Genomic DNA, 21,317 nt, shown 5'->3' on the forward strand with positions numbered 1-21,317 from the left:
AAATGCCTAAGAACTTTGCCATGTTTACCAGCCCTCGGAATACCAAAGTAGCCTGCATCAAAAAATCTCTCTCTCTCTCTCTCTCTCTCTATATATATATATACATATATATATATCTGTGGACAGGAAAATGTGACTGAGTCTGTCCCTCTGGGACTTAAGTGCGTTCTTCTGGGACTCACCTCCTGATGTTTGATGTTCATGGCTTTTTGTTCTAAAACTGATGAGGCAGTTTCTTCTTTCCAAAGGCAGCCAGGGCAATGGCTGCTGCCACTCCTGTCTTTTTTCTGCGTATTATAGAAAACTCCCTGAAAGCCTTTCAACAGCCATCATCCACAAGGATGCATGAACCACCAGATTACAGGATGTTCTGCAGAGGAGCTTTCTATGCTTCCTCTTGGGGTTGGCCCACTGAGTATGTGCTAATCAATACTTGCCTTGCTGGAGAGAGAACTCAAAAAAAATGGAGAGTGACTGTCTAGTCTGCAAGATACCATATCCCACAGAAGAGCAGAGACTGAGGTTCTAGTCTCCAATCCACTGTTTTAAACACATCATTGTATGTAAATCAAGAGAATAGATTGGAAAAGAGTAGAGTTAGCTGTCTACTGTATAATTGCCTGTGGGTACAAACCTGTGAAGTGCTTATCTGTTGCCCTTGAGCTAAAAGCTTTTTCTCTTTTTACTCCTATATTATGCATGCTCCATGTTCTTCTTCTTCATGCCCTGCACGAATGCTGCAGACGAGTGTGCACTTTCTTGTCTCCACTTACCCTCCCTCTCCTTCTGACTCTAGAGTGAGCATTTCTGCTATTTTTGTATCACCTCTTGGTGTTAAAACTCATTTCTAGCTTTCTTACATTTCACTTTTTTTGATAAAATAATCTTTGCAATAGGTGTTATCCATTCCCCACCTCCACCTCCTGCTCCTTTTTGCTTATTGATACTTCACTACCTAACATTTTCTAAGGATGTTTTTTTTGGTTTCTTAGCCCAAGGACATTCTGCTCCCAGCAGCAGCAAAGTCTCTTTTCATATGCGTTCTTTTCCCAAGGCTGCCAGCTTTAAGTATTGTCCTGCTTGTAATGCAGCTAAACACATTAGTAATAGTGGGGAAACTGTGAATCTAAACTCTTTTACTGTTCAGGTGAATCTCACATGTTACATTGTTTAATCTCAATATGTTTCCTTTCCTAGCCTCTGAGAAAAGGGGAAGCAGGTAATCAGGCCATTAGGCTGCCTGGTTCATAAAACTATTGAATGAAAAGTCAGTTTTAAAACACCTCTGGATATGCAATTGAAAAATGTGGGTTCCCTTCCCCAAAAACTAGCGATGTGAGAGAATCCAGCAGGTAAAACAGAGGCTAAAGGACCTCTGCATAGAAGACTCTGGACTCTGAAAAGATGAGGATGTCATGAAGGAGCCTATGTCTTTTTACTTCCCACAACTAAGGAACTAACAGTAGAGTTCAATATTGATAATTTTGAACGTGGACATCAGGCCAGGGATCCAAAGCCTCAAGCCTTTTTGGTAGCTTTGGCATCTGCAAGAGGATTAGAAGAGAATCAAGGTGTAACAGAGGATTATTTACAGCATCCCTTCAAGGGAGCTTTTCAGAGCGCACCACAGATTCTTGCCTGAGACTTTGAAATTTCATCTTAGCGATCAGGTCGATATAGCAGTACTCTTTCAGCAACCTTCTTGCTTCAAGGCAGAGGCATTCCTGCTTATGCTGTACATTGGGATAGCTGTTGCTTTTTACTTGCAGAGAACCAAGGCTTTTGGATCAATTTCTTGTAAAAAGATCAAATGGCACAGAGGTTTCTGGCCAGGAAATATGTGGTTCTCTCATTCCATCAGAGTACGGCATGGGATTGTGAAAGTGGACCTTCTGGCAGTGATACTACTAGTCACTGGCACAGGAACTAAGATAATATCTTTAGCTTTTCTCAAGAGTATTTCCGATCTGGACATTTGCAACGCTGTGGTCTGGAGCACCATTTGCATTCCTTCCATGCACGAAGCCATCCATTATCAAGGCACTTTGGATCAGACATAGATTTTTGTGGGAAACGGTCTTACATTTCTTGTTTTCCTCAGACTCTGACATGACTCTTCTCTATAGACTTGCTTTGGAGTCGCCCTCAGTGGAACGCTCATTATGGACAATCACTCAGAGGAGTAAAAGAAATCGCTTGCCCGTGGTAACGGGGAATTGTACATTCTGCCTCTGCTCGCCACTCCTTTTTCTTCAGCCATTCACCCAGTGGTTTTGTCCTTGAACTATCTACAGGTAGTGCCATCTCTGAGCTCAAGTGCACAGCCATAGTGGAAAACATGATCTTTGATAGTCCATCCTCAAAGACTCCAGTGCCAGAACTAAGTAGATTCTTCTTCCATTTATAAACTAAATGTAGGTTGGGAATCAAAATGACTGTTTTAAAGCTTTGACCTTGTAATAATTGGGACCGTTTGTGGGTAGAAGTAATAAATAGGCTTTATTAGACTAAGCAGGATTAACCAAATACTCGGCATTTACAAGTCAAATGTCTAACCCTGGTAGCATTCCCAGAAGTAACAATCAAGTAGGAACTAAAAGGCTTTCTGTAATTAAAATATTGTACCAGGAAAATAACACTGAGGTAGATATCTCACTTCCAAGAACTTCATGACCCAAAAAACTAACAATAAAGTTACTCTACTGAATTTCAGCAGATGCTTCCATGCTCATAACAAAAACTTAGTACAATTTCAGTAGCCCAATGATGTTAAAATAGCAGGGAGCACAGGATAGGCTGTGAAAGCCATTCAGGAAGGTATGTATTCCAGTGAACGTCCTGCAAGCAGCTCTGCACGAATTCCCTGCTGTAATACGTCAGTTAGATTCATAGATCCACAGGAACCCCTCTGAAGCCTCACTCAGTGCACATTCCTGAAGGAAAGGAGGGAAGAGAGGGAAAGATACTCTGGTTCACCTCCTTCAGCTCTTAAAATATATGCAAATGGAAGAGTTAGTGTTGACTTATCAAGTGAGGATCAGACCTGGTCAGCCAACTAAACTGGATAGTTTAGCTCTTCCCATCCTTCTGTCTTGCTCTCTCTGCACAGAGCTGTCTCTGCCCCTATTCTGGCATTTAGTGGACCCTTCTATGGCCAGCTGACACTAACCAGCAGAATACTACCTCTAGCTTTTTCTGTTGAGTTACTCCTCTGTTGAGTCTTACCAGTGAGCTAAATTGGCTCATGGCCAGTTGGCCTGATGATCCTCAGAGCTGACAATCCTGGCTAGCAGTGGGGAAAAGAGGATATGAGGACAGGGATCTCCCTATTTTGGCAGCAGTGAGCTGCTGTTGGCTCACCGTGTGTCAGGGAACTGTGCTCCGAGGGGTGCATTAGTTATGTCCACTCGGGTTTAACACATATGGTGCAGAGCTAGATGCAACAGAGTGAAGATGGCTTGAACTTCTCTTCTTAAGCTCTGTAGTTTGTAAGGCATGTAACCGTTATTAAACTGTGCACTTCAGTGGTAAAGCAAATGTAAATAGGTGTAAGGAAATCGGCGTGTAACATTCCCTAAATGTAAGGGGGGGAAACAAACAATCTTGAGCATCATCCCCTACTTTGACTTCATTCTTTACATAACACAGGTTTTATACATTAATATAGTATGTGCAAGCAGTAGCTCTGTGGCTTCTGGCCAGTTGCCTTAGCGCTTACAGAATGTATTATTTATACCCTTCAGTTAAATATCTAGTTGCATACAGGAAGAATTAGGCTGTTGTACATGGATGAAAAAAATATTTCTTCAGTTTAATCATATAATTTTTAAAAGTAGCTTTAGAGTTTTACAGGAAGGAAAAATAGTACAGGAAGGAAAATAAGATAGCTAGACTTAGATACATTATCCCATGTTTGAGGTATGGTAAATTTACAGTTCTTTCTTTGACATATACAGTCATTTGTTCTACAGTTTAAGTTCCTGTGCTGTTTTCCCTTAAGACTTCTTTATATATGCAAAAAGTGCTGATAATCTGTGTAGACGCTTTGGTGACAAATCTTTTGACACTGTGACACGGCTAAGGAACAAACCATCTCAATGAATAATTTTGCAGTTATTAGCATATTGAAGTGTTTTGATTAATTTTGCTTAAATGAGCAACAGATAAAGGAACAGTTGTATTATATACCCTGCTCATATCATTACTAATTTTCCCATGGAAATCTATCTTTATGTTCAATTACCCATAGGCAGTGCACGTTTCTAAAACCAGAGGTGCCATGACACTGATATTAATTAACAGGATACTGAAGAAATCCTAGAAAATCACGTGCTGGAGTTGCGCTTCTTTGACATGTTCAGACTCTAGGAAGACAAACAATCCCTAAGGAGGATAGGATATTCATTTTTTAAACTGTGTAACTTGTAAATGCTCAAGCTATCTATGCGACTTGTTCACATTTACTAAGCAAAAATAACATATAATAACCTTAAATGACTCAGCCTGAGAGTGAGGGAGAGGACAACAAGATGCCTTGCCTCTCTAGCTCATGAACTCCCCCAAAGCTGTGCACACAGTCTGGTTGGGCTCAGTTCAAGCCATGTAAACATAGGATGTCTCAAATGATGAGAAATGCTTATGTTTAGCCTACTGAATCATGTCCTAGAGAGCACTACTATTTTTACCAAAAACTATTGTGTTTGTAATAGAATGAGGGAAAAAATAAGCATCTGTCTGCAGGGAATGCAATATCTTTGCAAGTCACCGTGGGGGAATTTTTGCCAGGATGCCTAAAATCTCAAACACTGTTTCTGAGCGATGCATAGGACTGAAACATGAATTGGAATGGCGGTCTTCTTCCTGGTGGCCAGATCGAAGGCATTTGCGTGTAGTAATCATAGGTATAATCTGACATTCAGGAGGCTAATATTGCAATGATAAAAAGTTCAGATCTAGCATCAGTGAGAAACACGTCAGCCTTGTGAAAATTTAATAGCGTATCAAGGACATTTTTAGCTCCAGTTTAATGTGCCCAAGTGCCAGCCATGCAAGCTAGTGCTGCCTAGGAACCAAAATAGCATGTCAGATACTGGAAAGGTTTCAAAATATTGCATTTGCAGAAATTGGTTTTCAATGTGATTTTTTTTTTTTTTGCAAGGCTTGTCATTTTTAATTTGCTCACTAATTTTTCAGCTCTTCACTCCTCCCAAGACATTGAACTCCCTCCCAAGACATTGAACTCCCATTTGACATTATCTGAAATACATTCTGATGAACATGCAGTTAATTTCTTTCTTCTGAAAGCCTGAACGAGAAACTCCCCTTCTATGTACAACTTCCAAAAGCTTACTGGGAATGAAAGTACTGGTAGGTCAGTGTGATTTTCCCTGTCATTTGAACACCGTGCACCACACTTAGCAATGCAAAAGGAGTATCTTCACCCAGGTTCTTTCTCACAGTAGACACAGTGCGAGAAGTGGCAGTATAATATATGTCTGTACAGGGAGAATAAGGGAAAATAAAAGGTAAAATTGTTAGTTTTGTGATAGAAATACACATATTTTTATGAGTTGTTAGATAAATTGGCATACAAACACAGTCTAATAATCACAAAAGGCTTTTTTCAGGCCTCATTGTTTTTGTATTAGGGAATACTTGGAAGAGAAAGCTAATCTTTGTAATAAGTTTGAAGCAGAATCCCATAAAATGTAATGCTTTATTTTTTTCTGTGGTTAACCTCAAAGTTATTTTAGGTAATGATCCGCTGGATACACTGCACTAAAATGAAAGGAAGAACTGCTTCTCTGTTGTGCACTTGTGTCTGTGTATATTCACAGCAGGATTTACCCATGTGCAGTCAGTGTTAGCTGGAGAAGGTTTGCCTGAGGGCGTCCGTAGTGGCAGACACAGTGTATACCAGGCATTCAGCTTTAAAAGGCTCGGCGCAAGGTCTCCCGTTTTTACTTCTGCTCACCCACCTGCTGAGCAGTTTGTGCAGTTTGTACATGTGGCACAAGGTCATTTCTCAAGACAGGGGCTTTCCTCAGAAGAAAGCAGTCTGAACAGGAGTAGCTGCCCTGCAAGCACCTGCTGGATTGCTCAGCTCCTCTAGATCCGTGACAAAGAAAAAGAAAATGCACATGGGCGAAGGAGAACACCCAATCCCAAGTTTGCTTTCTGGTACGATGCTCTTGGGCTCGAAGGCTTGACCTGGACTGCAGTAATGCGGAGACCTCCCAGTCTTTAATAGCCGGTCATTAGAGAAGTGCCTAAGGAAGCCACAGCCTGTTAATAGTGAATATCTGCTTTTTTGGTTTTGCTTTTCTGCACCTTGCCATGAAGAAGAGAATGCAGATGGTTCATCTCAGAAGCCACATTCATCGTACAGACCCTTCTCCCCTGTGCTTGAGAGCGTCTCAGCACAGGAGCGTCTACTATAAATTAGCCCATCCGATATAAACTAACACAGTCCCTAAAGAGTCTGGAAGAACTTGCAAGTTGTAATTTGGACGAATGATCCTGATTTTTTATGGCTTTTATTCAGGATTGCTACAAGGCAAAATATGACTGATAACAGATGAAGAGGAGTCAGGAAAGGTAATTCAGTTTGCTGTCATCTTCCCTGCTTCCATCCTACCTACTGCTCTGCAGAGAAACACAGAAAAGGCGGCTGTTTATTCTTCTTTTCCTACTCTATCAGTTCTTTCCTGTTTAGAAAAAAAAAAAACTATGACAATGTAATTAGACTGTAATATAAATATTACTGGTGATCAATTGATTTTCATACTAGATGCAGGTAATCCAAGCAGTAAGAGTTGGACCAGCCTATAAATTGGTTGAATTTTGGCAAGTAATCTGTCTTTACCACAGCACCAAACCTCTGATTCGTTAACAACCACTGCGGATTATTTCTAGGAGCAGAGTTCACGATTAAGGCTTTAAGTTTAGGTGACTGCTGAATGCAGTCAGTTGCCTTTAAAGCCCCAGCAAACGTTTGCTGATAAAACAGACGTTATTTGTCCTTCAGCTTCCCTGCGGTCTCACGGTCAATTAAGCTTTTCTAGACAGACACTGTGTCAGGATTTATTTCACCTTAGATGTCTATCGTACAGACATCTACCACTGGCTGGTCTAGACTCACCTTGGACTAACGCAGAGAAACTGGCACTTCTAGAGCCTGATTCAGCTGAGCTGCTTTAGACATCCATACGAAGAAAAGATGAATCTCCCTACAGTGCTCATTTCTCTTCTGGTATAACTGTCCTCGGGTGTTGAATTTACTTTACTGCAGTTACAAATACAGTCAAGCAAAGAAGAGGGAGGAAGGAAGTGCAGCTCAGAGAAATTAATGGGTTAATTTCTTGAAGAGGTATAAATTCTGTAAGAAATGGCATTAGCACAGGTGACAACATACATAAAACCTCGCTCCGTCTTCCTACAATACTGATAGTCAAAATCACCCCGTTTTATAGAATTGTGAAGGGACAGAGTTGAGATCCTGCTGTCTCCATGGACAGACTCTCTGGGGTTTGTTTCATCTCCTGGGCAAGATCAACCTGGAAAGCCTAGGTGGCAAGAACTGCCCGCGTTCACACTCTGAATGTGTCCTGGCAGTAATGCATAAGCCTAATGCCAGCGTGTGGGCTGTGAGGATTTCAGTGAGCTTAGCAAACAGCCTGTGGTGGCTTAGCCTGCTTGATGAGGTATCCATTTCCAAAGGAAGTTTTCACAGAGGTCTTTGCTTCCTGGAGGAGCGTGGCTATATCTTGAGATGATGGAGAACTAACAAGAGTCTGTTTTGCTTTGCTTTTTTGGCCACCTGTGTTGTAATTAACTGCAACACAGTCTGTGGGAAAAGACACATTCACCTTCACTGGAAAACACTACTTCTTCCTATTTATTAAAAAGGAAGAGCCAGTATTTGTGTATAACCGGGGAGCAAGTGTTATTGTGAAAAAGGGAGATGCTTAAGGGAGCAGAGATGGAAACTGGGAAAGGACACCAACTAGCAGCAAGTGTGGTGAAAGCAGCCAAAAAGGTAAAAGAAATGAGGCTGAGTCCTGCACACTCTCAGGAGCCCTCCAAGCAGACCCTGGCTATTGCTAGATTTAGTGCTGGCTCATTTGGCTGAAGCCAAGTGGACATATGAGGGTCTTTTGTGAGTTTGGTGGGCAATGGTGGGATGGCCACTCAACGGGAGAGGCTGACCAGGAATAGAAGCACGACCTGGAGCAGTGAAACTGGCTGTCCTGCCAGCTGAACTCAGGCCACAGGTCTCGCTGAGGTGAGTACACCAACCACATTCATTACTACACACTCATCATATCCCAAATAAACCCTGCTTTGCCGAGTCAGAATACCCCTAAGCTTGTACATGGGGGGAGAAAAAAAAAAGAAAACCAACCATAAGACATGAGGTCATATAATCCTCCTTCATCCTCCTTTCTGTCCTGCTGCAATCCACACTTTATGTCAGGCTTGGGGAATCCTCAAAAACCCTTGAGAACCCTTGTTCTGAGGTGCCCAGGCTGTTGAGCAGGAACTACCTCACCGAGCCAAATGTGCCCCCATCCCACCATAGGGACATGCTTACCTTAACTTGCTGTTCACAGACTTGCATTTTCTCCTGGCAAAATAGCAATATATGTCAGGTTCATCCTTGCTTGTAGGGTTATAGTAAGGGGTATGAAAGATATGAGGCCCTAATTATTCAAGCATTTTTCCAAAATATAGACCAAATTTGTTCTCTGTAGGAGGGTGCTAAAACAGCTCACTGCACGAATTTTACTTAAACCTGAGGAGCTGAATATTTTGTGATGAGGCGCTCACCATTTTTTTTTTTCCTGTTGCAGGTGTGCCGTGTTACTTGGCCTAATTAAACATTTGCTGACCAAAGACGTGGACGCTGTGGGCGAGTGCTTTACGGTGAGGTTACTGGATGAAGAAGGCTGTGCTTCTGCGCTGTGTGGTTTCTGCGGCATTAGATATGCTCAACATACAGCCCTCCAATCAGGCCTTGCTGGTGAGATAAGCATGAGGAGGCCCAATTTGTGACTCCCAGTGAAGCCGAGATACGAAATAGGCACTGAGCCATGCAGCTATGGGGACACGAAGAGTGCTGGAGGAAACTCAGAGGCCTCAGCAGCAGGCAGAAGGAGTAAGGTGGGCAAGGGCTGGGAAGGCAGGGACTTGGGTACGTGGGCCTCTTAAGAGTGCTCCTAATTAATTGCAGCACTTACATGAGATGGTCAAGCAGGGACACTCAGTGCTCGTGACTGGGCAGGCTTTCAAAACATTGCACCGCGGTGGTCGCGGCCGCCCCACTGTCATCCCAAGTTCTCCCACCAAGTTCTCCCAAGCCCTGCAGCTCCCCTGGCCTCCTCCTGCACAGCCCTTGGCTGCCCAGCACGCCCCGCATCCCGCTTGCTGCACCTTTACCTCCTCCCCAGCATGGACCTGTCCTCCTGCTCCCCCCCCCAACCCACCCCGGTTGCCCGTGCTGGCCACAGCACCCTGTTTGCTCAGCTGGGCAAAGGGCAGCCAGCGGCGTGGAGCTGCCGACGTGCTCCTGCTGCCGAGGGGAGGTCACCGTTACCGCAGGGGACGGCAGCTTGAGGTGGGCGGCTTTTGGCTTTGTCACATCCCCTGTCTTAGGAAGCATTACGGTGTGTGTAACTGGTGTGCTGGGGAGCCCGCAAGAGGGGAAAACCATCATATGTGTGTGTCCTGCCCAGGAGCAGGGCAAAGAATACTTGTGGGAGCAGTTGGTTGTGTGTTCAGACTGTGTCCGCCTGTCCAAAGCGTAGCTAAATATTCAGGTTGGCTTTTTATTCTCCGCCGCACTAGCTCCTTCAACATTTCCATGCGGTCTCTGCTCAGACATGAGTTCAAAAGGAGGTGAAAAAGCCCTCCCTCCTCCCCCAAAACTGGAAACAGTCTACACTCGTACTGCAAGAGCAAGCGTTGCTGCAGACTGCAAGAAAGGACAGAGGCCGAGGTAGATTAGGGGTGTCTCTCAAACCACAAAATTAACAATTCTAGGTAAAAATGGATGAACTGATCACTGCTTCCCCATGTTGCCAAAGAATGGTCAATTAAAAATTGACTGTTCTACTTGTTGCTAAATACTTCCAAATTGTGTGTGTCATGTTTTTAAAGCCTTTTAGTATTAAAATGGGTCTGGGCAACCAAAGAAAGAAAGAATCACCTAAATTTGATGTCAAATTTCTGATCAACTCAAAAATATATTGAAGGTTGGGTGTCTGGACCTATCAGCCTGTGGGTCCTGCTTTTCCCCAGTCGGAGCCTCAGGATTGCTTAAGTGGTGAGGTAGGACCCAGTCACCAGCTAAGGTGCTTCAAGGCATACACCAGACGCACAAGGCAGCTTCTAAAGCTAACACGGCTTTTCTTGTTGCTCTTCTCTCTCGTTTCACTAAAGCATCTGGGGGGGGGGGGGGTGGTAGCTTTGCAATAAAGCAGCTTGTGCAAGCAAATGAATTTATAGTTGCCCCCCTCCACCCACTCCAGACGTCCTACAATACATAAATGCCCCTCTCTGCCCCATCAGTGCTGTATTGTATGCTCGAGCGGGAAACTGCTATCACGTGGCCACAGTCATGCTGCCAACGCACTGACTTTATGCTCCACTTTGCTACCTGGCTGCTCAGCCCGACAGGAGCGGCGGGTTTCTGTCCGCGTCCCGTGGGGCTGCTGGCTGCCGGCGGTCTTCTGGCTGGCTTCTTTCCTGCCAACATTTGTACCTCTCACCATAACCTGGCTTTTAGGAATAACGAGAGCCCCAGAGGCCATTTCAGCAGTGGTCAGTTTATTCCACCTGCACCTAACTGGAGTGAAGGCTGGAGTCCGATTCCCCCTCCCCAAACTGGAGGCCAACGCTTGCCGGCCTCGCAGCATCGCTGCCAGGAGAAAGGCCTTGAAGCTTCAAAGCTTCTCAGATACTACCTTGCACAGGCCTAAAAGACGACCGGTGGGAATGGCACGCTCGGGCTGGTTTTTACGTACGGCCATGCACAGGTGTAATGAGGAGAAGTGGCATTTTGTGGCTCAGGGCATCTGGGTTTCTGCAAACAGACGTTATCTCCACCCAAAAAAAAAAAAGAAAAAAGTCCTCAACCAGTAAGACCCAGGCTGTTACTTCACATCCTTCCTGGCAGGAAACGGACACGGCGTAGTCCGTGCTGTACCGCGGCTGCGGGCTTCCAGCTGCGAGCGCGCAAGGGGCGAAGCGCGGCCAGGCGGCCGCGTCGCGCGGGCCCCGGGGCACCTTGCCAGGGCCGGGGGCCACGAAAGCTTTGCGACCCCCCCCCCCCCCCCCCGGTGCCAGCGTTAGCACATTGTAAAGGGGTAACGCGAGGCCTCGCGGTGCCTCCGGATTTGCTCTCTGTGGCTCCAAGAACATTTCGGCTTCCACGCGCGACAGTGTTAGTGGGTGAGGAGGAGCCGGGTGGAAAAGGAAGCCAAGGGCGTGCATGACGCTCAAAACTAGTGCTACTTATCGGCGAAACAAGCGGTGTTCGTCCGTGCTGGATTCGGCGCGGCGCGCGAGGCAGGGACCTGCTGAAACGCTGCGTGGGCGAGACGCAGAGTCAGGAACTCGACAGCAAGGCAGGTTAGGAAAAAACCGGCATAAGTTTTAGACTTTATTCATTCGTACAGTATTTACAGCAGTTGCTTCCATATTACAATTCTCTTTCGTCTTTTCAGTTTTCACTTATAAAAAAATTAACCAAATAAACCTTATATAACCAAATTTATCACAGCAGGTCTGGTTAATTTTCACAGTTACAGCGGCCATCAGGAACAGGACTCGAGCACCCCCGCGGCCGGGCGCTTGCAGGAGCTCCCTCGCCTCCGCCTGAGGACGCACCGCGTCCCTTCCCGCTCCCGCCGGAGCGGGCGGACGGGCCGTAGCGCTTCCCTCCGGCAGCGGCAGCTGGCGCGGAGCGCGAGCGCCCGCCGCCCCGGCCCCAGCGCGCCAAGGCACGGCTTGCATATGCAACGTCTCCTGCCGCGCTCCAGGAACGCCTTGGGTATTGCCAGCAGGCAGAGGGTTTTCCGGCGGAGCGGGTTACCGTCTCCCTCCCTCGGAAAAGTGGGTTCGTCTGGTCTGTTTTCTGCTGTTGTGGAGTCGCAGCAGCGGCAGCGTACGCCGGATTAAGGAGACTGCGGCAATCAGCGTTTCCCTTCCTTTGTGTGACTTTATCTGCCGAAAGGGTCGCTCGCTTTGACTGTGAACGGTATTTGCACTAACTCACCCTTAAGACTGCCAAGGAAGAACAACTTCGCTGTGGAAGGACTTAGGCTGTGCAAGTGAAGTTTCCGCCGTGGGGCGGATGAGCCTGCGTTGGCAAGGTGTCTGCAAACCTGAAGTCCGGTCTCAAAGGCCGACGGCCCTGTACAGTAGTGAATTCTGCTCCCCAGCAGCACGTGACGCCAGTGTGTGTGTGTGTGTTCACAACGGTATCTATCTTCTGTCACGATTTCCCTGTTCCCTCCCCGACACGCTCATTTGCTTTACACTGCTAATTATTGCTGTTTTAAAATATGTTCATGTTTCTTTGAGGACTCGTAGCCGCTTCCCGTTACAAAGTACAGTACATACTAGGCTGAACATAGAAAACACAAGACTAATTTCACATCGGTCTTGTACAACGGTGAGGAGATGCAGAGTAAGAGGTTGGTCAGGGGAATCTGAGGTCCTGCTTAGCCATGAGTTAAGCCCGTAACCCACGTGCTGAAAAGCCCCTGCCTTCGACATGAGCAGCTCCGCGAAGCAATTTAGCCCCAGTTTTTTTTCAGCTGACATACTGGACGTTTTCGAAATGCATACCACACAATCTGCTTAACGCTACAAAAAAAAACGAGTTTTACCTGCGCCGCGTTTGTCTCAAGAGGACTTTTGCTTTAATAAAATAACACCAGCACACAAACTGCTTAAAGCTAACAGCCCGGCACAATCATAAGCACAACCTACAAAGCAATGGATGCCCTGTTAAACCTAATTATATATGTTTTTTAAAAAAAAGCAAATATACATATTATAAGTCAAGAGACTAAGCTTTGGAGGAAAAGAAACTGAAATCAATGTTAGCTCATTATGCTTACACAGCAGTAGCTGCTGCCGCGTTCACACGTGTTACTTGCAAAGAAATTTACAGTTGCTTTAGGTATTTGTTACGCTCTTGGTCTCAAAAACTCCCATCCTATGCTATTTAGACTTTAAAAGCCTGTTCTCCCCCGCAACTGCCCATCGTGTAACACAACGACAGCACTGAACAGCAATTTCAAACAGTGACTGAACTCCAAATGCTGACTGAGAGCTTTTTGTTTTAAATGATACTGTGTTTTAACTAAACTCTCTGTTGTTCAGATTATTCTCTAGCTTATTTTGTTTTCAAGGGAAGGTACTGAAAACGAGAATTCAGGTAGCAGTTTTTCCGTGGGAGACAAAAATAATCTCTGTGCATAGTCTCTATTACGGAAGGATGCAAGCGCATACAATTTTTCTGGCTTAAGGGTCTGTGTGGATATAGTTTGAGTGAGGGAAAGAAAGGAGAAAATGATCCTTTTGCATGTTAAAACTTATTTAGTAGTTTGCATCCATTCATTCTCTTTAACGTGGTGCAGTATATTCTACCACAAGACTCCAGTTAGCTTGGAACTGAAACGCCTTCATTAGACTTAAAATAGAGCGCATACCAATAGCATTATACTAGCTCTAATGAAACACAGGCTCCCAGCAAATTTAAAATTAGACCGTTAATTCAGAGGTAACTGGAGCTGGTTCCTGCCCTTGTGTGTTTGGCAATCCCTGCAGTCAGTCTCTATCCATTTGCACCTTAGCCAGAAAAATCTGGCAAATTAGAAGGCAGAGGACTTGCACCACGGACGGATAAGGTTCAGTGGAACAACGGAGGGCAGCAAATACAGTGACAAGGTTTTGAAAAATTGTAATTCACTTGGGAATTGCAGCCACATGACTTTCACTGATTATTATTATTATTTTTTTTAGCCTCCAAGGCCTTATTCTACTCTCGCTGAAATGGAGGTGAGGGTGAGCATAGAGGCTTCTAGCAGGCCTGATCCCAACAAGGCACTGAGCACTTTCTGCTCCCGCTGAAGGCTGGGGACTTGCAGGCGTGCAGTGCTGGGACACCAGAAGCTGAAGAGCAATCTGCCCTCTCTTAGTCCTGCATCTCGTGCACGAGTAGGAAGTTTAGACTTCACAAGACTTTGCGAATAAAGTATCATCCCCATTTTCGCAGGTGGGGAAATGACTGTCCAGGTCCCAGAAGTCACTGCCAGAACTGGGAGCAGGCCGGTGTCCTGCCCTCCCACCAGTCTACCCGAAGTGTGCTGCCAGTGACTGAAGGACAATACTGAAATGAGTCAAGATGCGGAGCTGGCCCTCAGGATGTTAAGAGTTTAGGTGCATCCGTTTTTTTTCTTTCAGAGGAAACTGCATGATTTTTGCCCTGTGAGCTGTGTACAGTACTTTGCAGTTGGCTGTGAGCGTGCAGTACTACTTCCGCAGCAGTGCAAACGCTGGTCCTGCTTTTATACGGTTTAACACTGCCTGCACCGACCAGTCAAATCAGCACATCAGTGCTATAGCGCTTCAGACCTTAAGTGCACAGAGCCTCATTACGGTCTCTTTACATTACAGTTAAAACTCACTGTAAAACTCACTTCAGACAAACATCTTTCAAAACAAGCTTCATCCTGGGACCGTAACCCCAACCAAACCCCATTTCATACGGGTCGACCGCGCTGCCAGCCACGTCGCGCCACAAGCGCCCATGCCAAACGCCGCGCGGCCGAAGTGCTCTACGGCGCTGGCCCTCCTTAGGCGGGCCGGGGCAGCGCCACAAAGCAGCCCAGGCCCTGGCAGAGCAGTCCCGTCCCCTCAAGGCGCTGCCCGCGCGGTCTGGGCTGCAGGCGAGGGAGCAGGGCCTGTCCCGCGCGGGGCTGCAGCCCGCAGCGCGCTCGCGGCGAGTGGGCGCAGCAAGAGCTGAAGGCATGGTCAGGCAGAATACCCTACGTAGCAACGCGACGGGGGGAAAAAACACACACAAAAAAAAAAAAAACCCAAGCAAACAAGCAAAATCCCCAAACCCGCAGTCTGCTGATGGCAATGCCCCCAACATTTCTGTGGCAAGAAGCGCTGCCAAGCGCATCTCGCAGCGGAGGTGAATTACCGTCGCCGTTTCTAAGCGTCTTGCAGGTGCTGTCTGCTTCAGTGAGGGGAAACACGGCATGGATTTATGAGGACTATCACCCAAGGGTTTCAAGTAAGACTGGAAACCACTTTCCTTGTTGCTTTGATTGCTCAGCGTTATTGGCCTGAATACGTCCAGGGGGCTAAGCTTCCCGCAAAGCTTATTGCCAAACATCATGGGTCCTCGGGCTGCCGCTCTGCTCGGGAGGAACGAACGGGCTGTTTCCGCTGGCTCCAGCGGCAACTGCCCCGGCTGCCCAGAGGCTGGCGACCCCGGGCCGCGGCAACGCAGAGGCTCCCACTGCTTTTCGGAGGTGTCTATGGCGCCCTTCGGGCCTGATCCGGCACGGGCGAGCAGTCTAGCTGGGGAGTCGCACCCGCGACACCGCTCCGCCACGAGCAGCGCAAGGGCCGCGGCCTAGGACAACCCACTGCACAGCAAGGAGAAGGAGAAGCGGGCGCTAGGCCCGGCTGTTGGCCGTTCCCTCAGGTCTGCCACACATCCGCCGCCTAAACCTGAAGCAGTTTTACTCGCTGACGCGTTTACCAAGCAAGGTGGGAAACCCAACCCACGGCTGAGGAGAATCCCTCCGCTCTTCCCTTCAGCTCCTTCGCAGCACATCGGGAAGGACAACCGGAGCTGCGCCGATCGCACTTTTCTGCGGTGTTTGCAGCGCGCGCTCTGCCCCAACGCGGCTCTGGAAAAGGGACGGCCGAAAGGGAAAGCTGGGACGGAGGGGAGCCTGCGCTGCAGGCTGCAACGCGCTCCGCTGGCCGGGCCGGACCGCCCCGCGTGCCTGGGGCCCAAGAGCAAGCAGCACAGCCGAAAAGGGGTTTTTCTGGCTTCGGAGACCCGCGCTCAGGTTGCCACGTTCAGAGAAACTTCCCACCAGCCCAGATCAGACGACAGCATCACTCGGGGCTTTTAACCACAGCCTTGAACTCACCCCACTCACAGCAGCCCGAGGTGGGAAAAGAGCAGCAAGGCGGCCGGTCCCCGCTGCTGCTGGCGGGGGTGCAACGCCGGCACCCGCGGGGGCGCAACGCCGGCACCCGCGGGGGCTTCCCGACGCGCCCCAGCCCCGCCAGGCACCGACGGCACACCAGGGCCGCCGTTTCAGCCGCCCGGCCTCCCCCTCTTCTTGGGGAAGCGGAAAAAAACCCGGCGTATTTGGCCCTTTCCTCCAGAAACTTGCTGCCCAGCACCGAGAGCTGCTGCCAGGCTGAGTGTTTCCAAAGACGCTGGTCAGAGAGCAACTCACAGAAACATGACGGGGAATAAAAAACAAATTGGCACAGCAACTAACGGCCCAGCGGCAGCAACTCAACCCTTCTCGGTACCCCGCGCGCGGGCTTAGAAACGTGGCCAGCACCTGGGAAGCTGCACGTTTTACAAGCACCTTTCTTAGGCAACTCAGAAGGGAGCACGAGCAGATATCAAGAGTTTACACGTTTTACAAGAAATACTGGTAACCCCATGGTACTTCTGTGTCTGTGGGATCTGGTGGGATTTATTCCAGTTTTGGCTTTTCTGACAGGATATAGCGTTTTATTACAAAGGCACAGGTATCAAATAAAACCAGCAACATTCTCTTAATTAAATATCCCAATAAAAAATTAATGCTCAATTTAGGCTTTATGTATTCCTCCCTTATTAAGAGACTGGTAATTTTTTTCCTCTGGAAAGGTTTTAGTGCAGTGATTATATAGCAACAGAAAAATAAACTAAAAAAGGCACAAACTGTTTTGCGTGTGTTTTTTTTTTTCTTCTTTCACTTTTGCTAACGCTTTTATATTTTGTCTATTTTACTCAGGTTAATAAATCACCGAAAGCAGCAAGAAAATATTCTGCCAATTTCTGTACACTATACAAAAACCCCTACCAACAGTACATTATTTCAGCTTCAGGAGAAATGTACAGCATAGAAAGACTTTCAAAAATATAGTGCCCCATAAAGCGGTTTTGCTAATTAAGCGCGCGGTCTCTTGCTACAGCGCCCTTCGCCATCCTCGTTCTTCCCCTTATTGCTGGGACGACGGGCTAGGGAGGCTGGAGGAGCCCGGGTCCCGCAGGGGGCGGGAGCGCGGCCGGGGGCTCCCGGGAACGGGCCGCGGGATGCTGCTGCAGCCGGCAGCAGGTACGGCGAGCCACCACGGCCTCGTCAGCGCCTTCACGAGCCGCCTGCTCCCGCGCCCCCGTCGCGGCGCTGGACCGGCCGCCAGCCCCGGAGCCGGGGAGCTTCGTGCTTCGAACACTCGACTCCCAGCTCGCGCTCCAGCTCAGCCCGGCCTGCTCCTCCCTCCCGTTTCTCACCCATTTGACTGGCCCCTTCGACCCCTGCGCCGACCTTGGCCTCCTTTCCGGAGCTCTCCTAGGTACACTGATGCTTTTATGGTGTTTGTAAGTACAAGCGTGAGTAACATACGCTCTATCCTTGCTATCAGTTTCATCGTGATAATTTTTTTTTCCCCCGCACGCATAATACTTCACAGACTAGTCACTTCCCTCCCTCCCCAAACTAAAGGAGTTCTCCCTTTAAATGTATTAACATAGTGGAATCCCTCCACCCACCCCAGATCAAGTGCAGCCAGAAATTGTTTTTTTTTAACTTCTGATACCACATTTTTTAAATTAAAACCTAGCGATTTTTTTTTCCCCAAGACGTAACTCATGCAAAGTTGCTATCTGTTTAAATAAGTTATAAAAGTTGATATTTCAGGCTAGAAGAAGCTGTAGTCTCGGTTAGTCTTTAGTTGGCAGGCACTGTACATACATACCGGGTACAGACGCATGCCAAATCTGCTTTGCATTGCTTTTTGCATTGTACAATTCACAAATCTGACATCATTAAAGCAGTTAATTACCTTTTATGGAAGGCTGCAGTGAGGCCATCTACATTTATCAAACAAGCAGCTGGTTAAGATAATGAGTATGCTCCCCCCGCCCCAGCACTCCCCAAAATGCTATTCTCCATCCCACGTTGCTCCTCCGAAGGGTTGCGAATCGGCGTGCACATCCATGTGCAAATGTGTTGCCATAGGAACTGCAGCCTCCATTATGCCTCAATGACACCATTCAGCAAAAGCCAAAACTAAAAATAATAATAATAAAAAACGAAAACAAATCAAAACAAACTGGAAAAAAAAAACCCACACCCCAAAAAGGCAGCAAAGAGAAAGTCCAACGCACATGCGGAGTCTGGCCCAGGACTGCAGGTTGCGCGTGGCTACAGAACAGCGCAGGAGAGATGTAGGTTTGATCTCGCTTCACACTATGTTACAACGGGGCTCAGAGTTCAAACGGTTCAAGTCTGTTTGCTGGCTTAGGAAGGAGGATGAGGATGGAGCAAAGTCACGGTTGTTGGATGCACCGAGGTTCCCTCAGACATTTGGCAGAATGAGGCACATCCAAAAAAGTGCAACACCAGTGCCAGGGCGGCAGTGCTGGGTTTGAGTGCGTGCACGCGCTTCCTCTTCATGCATTGTAGCAAGCGGGTTGGGTGCTTGGTTTTTTCTCTCCACATTTTTCTTTGAAAACTATTAACCAGTAAATAACGGTAAGACGAATGCATATTCTACTTACTGGTGCATGAAATACTGAAAACTGCATTCAAGTAATATTTCTGCACTATTATGAATGCATCGCTATGTTATCTTACATCTGGAAAAGGGAGGGAAAAAAAATACTATGTACAGGGGAGCGGTGGGACGATGCTGCAGGGGCGTTGCTGCGCCCGGGGCAGGTAGCCGGGGGACGGGGAGGAGGGCTCGGCGGCACCGTAGGCGCTCCGTCAGCGGGCTCCCAGCACCGCCACCTGCAGCATGCGAGGAGGGAGCGCTCGCCTGTACAATCAAGCTGCACGGAGCAAATTAAACATGAAATGAGGGAACAAAAAAAAAAATGAACGAGCTTGGCAAATAAACAGTGACGAGAAATAGAAGGGCGATTTATTAGTTTAGGGGGGGTGGAAGGAGAAAAATAATTTGTTTTTTTGTGTGTGTGTGTGTGTGTGTGTTTGGTTGGGTTTTATTCTTCGCGCAGCTGCAGGCGGTAGCGGTGGTAGCGAAGCTGGAAAAACATTCTCTCTAGTAAGGAATGCGTCATCCCCGGGAGGGCGTAATGTTCAACGACGCCCACGTGTTTGAAGCCCAAGGACTCGTACAGCTTGTGGGCTGCCATCTTCACGGCCGTGGTTCCCAGCACGACGGAGGAGTAGTTGTTGAGCACGGCAAACTCCAGCACTTTGCGGCCCAGGGCCTTGGCGATCCCTTTGCCGCGGTAGTTGGAGTCGACGGACATGCGGCGCAGCTCCACGGTGTTGTCCTCCTCGTTGCCTCTGGCGGCCACGATTCCCACCACGTTGCCGTCCAAGACGGCGACCCAGAAGCAGGAGCCTGGGGGAGACAAAGCATGGCATGTAGCCACCGGCAGGCGCTACCGCGCACCAGCCCGGCCAAGCGTCTCCTCGCGAGCGCGCCGACGGGAACCAGCCTTGCGTGCCCCGCTGGGGCGTCGGGGGACTAGACACCTCTGTAAATCTGGCTTCAGCGCTGCGAGCAGAATGCTTCCCCCCCCACCCCGAGGAAAGCAGAGTCACTCCTAATCAAAACGCAAGATTTCAGGAGGTCAACAGCTACCAAGTGCGTCTGATGATCGCAAAACGAGCGAGCGACTCACCCTCCACTCACAGCGGTGCAAAACGGGCGACACAGGGCTCGCCGACACCCCAGACGAGGCTCACAGGCGCCGAAAAACCAGTGGCCCCTTCCCCTCTGCGTACAAATCAAGCGGCTCCACAAGCTCCTCCGCAGCAGTGTTTTTTTAATGAGCCACCTAGCACACCTCTGCTCCTGCCCTGTGCCACCTCCTCCTCCTCCTCTGCAAGTCTCTTGGTCTGGAAATCATGGCTCATCTTCCTTAAACACAGATATCCATCTCTTTTCCAGCCAGGCTTGAAACAATTTCTTCCCACACCTAGTAATAATTCTCCCTTTTTAACAAGTCTGTGTCTGATAAGCAGGAGACACGGTTCAGCTTGCTCAGCAGAACACTTCCAAAATTTATAAAACAGCACATTTCCAGTATTTTTAGGTCTTCCATCTATTTAAAAAAAACAACAACAAATCTAAATGTCTGCCGCTCTCCAAGCTCTTTGCACTCCTTCGAGACGTGCACAGCCCCTCCCTGCAAGTTTTTAGCCCCAAATGCTGCGCTGGATTTGGTCTTTACTTTAATGCCCGTTTGTCCTGGTGGGACTAGCCCAGTTGCAAGCAGCATGACTGCAAACCTGCACTACTTGTTAGTTTTTTTACTTACAGCTTTAAAGCTTAATTATAATGATTTGGAGTTCAACATGAAAAAGAAACGGTATCTGGCACATCTCCCAGTGTATGTTGTGCATGAAACACTCATAATTAGCACCAGACAGGACACATCTGCTCAAACAAAGCAAGTTGTATGTGGCTCTCATTTACACCAGCATGATCCATCCCAAAGACTTTTACCCTGCCACCCACTCGGGTGTCTGCGCCGGCTTTGAGCATCGCTGCTCTTAGCCAGATCCTTCAGCCTGCTAAAACCAAGCCAAGCTGCAGAAGGTGGCTCCAAGCCCGGGAGCAGCTTTCGCTCAGGGGGTGTTGGACGCCTCCTCCAGGGAGCTGCCCCGTGCAGCTACCGAAACGGCTTCGGGGACACCCTGGGGGCGAACCCTCAAGTTGCAGCACAGGGAACTTGAAACTCTGCAGCTCGTCTCTTATTTAAGTTCACCACGTTTTCCCTGCTCCTACCCGGCTGCCCGCTCCTCCCCGAATTCACTCCTCCGGCAGCGCTGACGCTGCACGCCTGGCGCTGGAGGGAAGCGCCCTGGGGAAACACCCTCGTCCTCCCACCCCGCGGGGCGGAGAGGATTGCTCTCCCGACTTTCCTGGAATGAGGGGGTTGCATCAGAGCTCGCCTGGTTTTCAGCCTTTTTGTATATCTACGAGGCAATAAAATTAACTTCTCGCCTGTCAGTAATAAGCAACAGACCTATTGTTAGCAGTGCTATTAATATCAGTTCAGGTTTTATTCTCTCAAG

General features: G+C 48.0%; 1 protein-coding gene across 1 annotated transcript in view; it reads right to left on the reverse strand.

Moving 5' to 3' along the window:
• Window positions 1–11,632: 11,632 nt before the first annotated feature.
• NAT8L (N-acetyltransferase 8 like) overlaps window positions 11,633–21,317 on the reverse strand; it is a 34,052-nt gene continuing 24,367 nt past the window's right edge. The window contains exon 3 of the mRNA XM_068943558.1: window positions 11,633–19,635. Within this exon, the coding sequence (XP_068799659.1) occupies window positions 19,268–19,635 (368 nt within the window). The 3' untranslated portion in view covers window positions 11,633–19,267. The remainder of the gene's footprint in view (window positions 19,636–21,317) is intronic.

The sequence above is a fragment of the Struthio camelus genome, chromosome 4 (genome assembly GCF_040807025.1).
Source record: "Struthio camelus isolate bStrCam1 chromosome 4, bStrCam1.hap1, whole genome shotgun sequence".
NCBI lineage: Eukaryota > Metazoa > Chordata > Aves > Struthioniformes > Struthionidae > Struthio > Struthio camelus.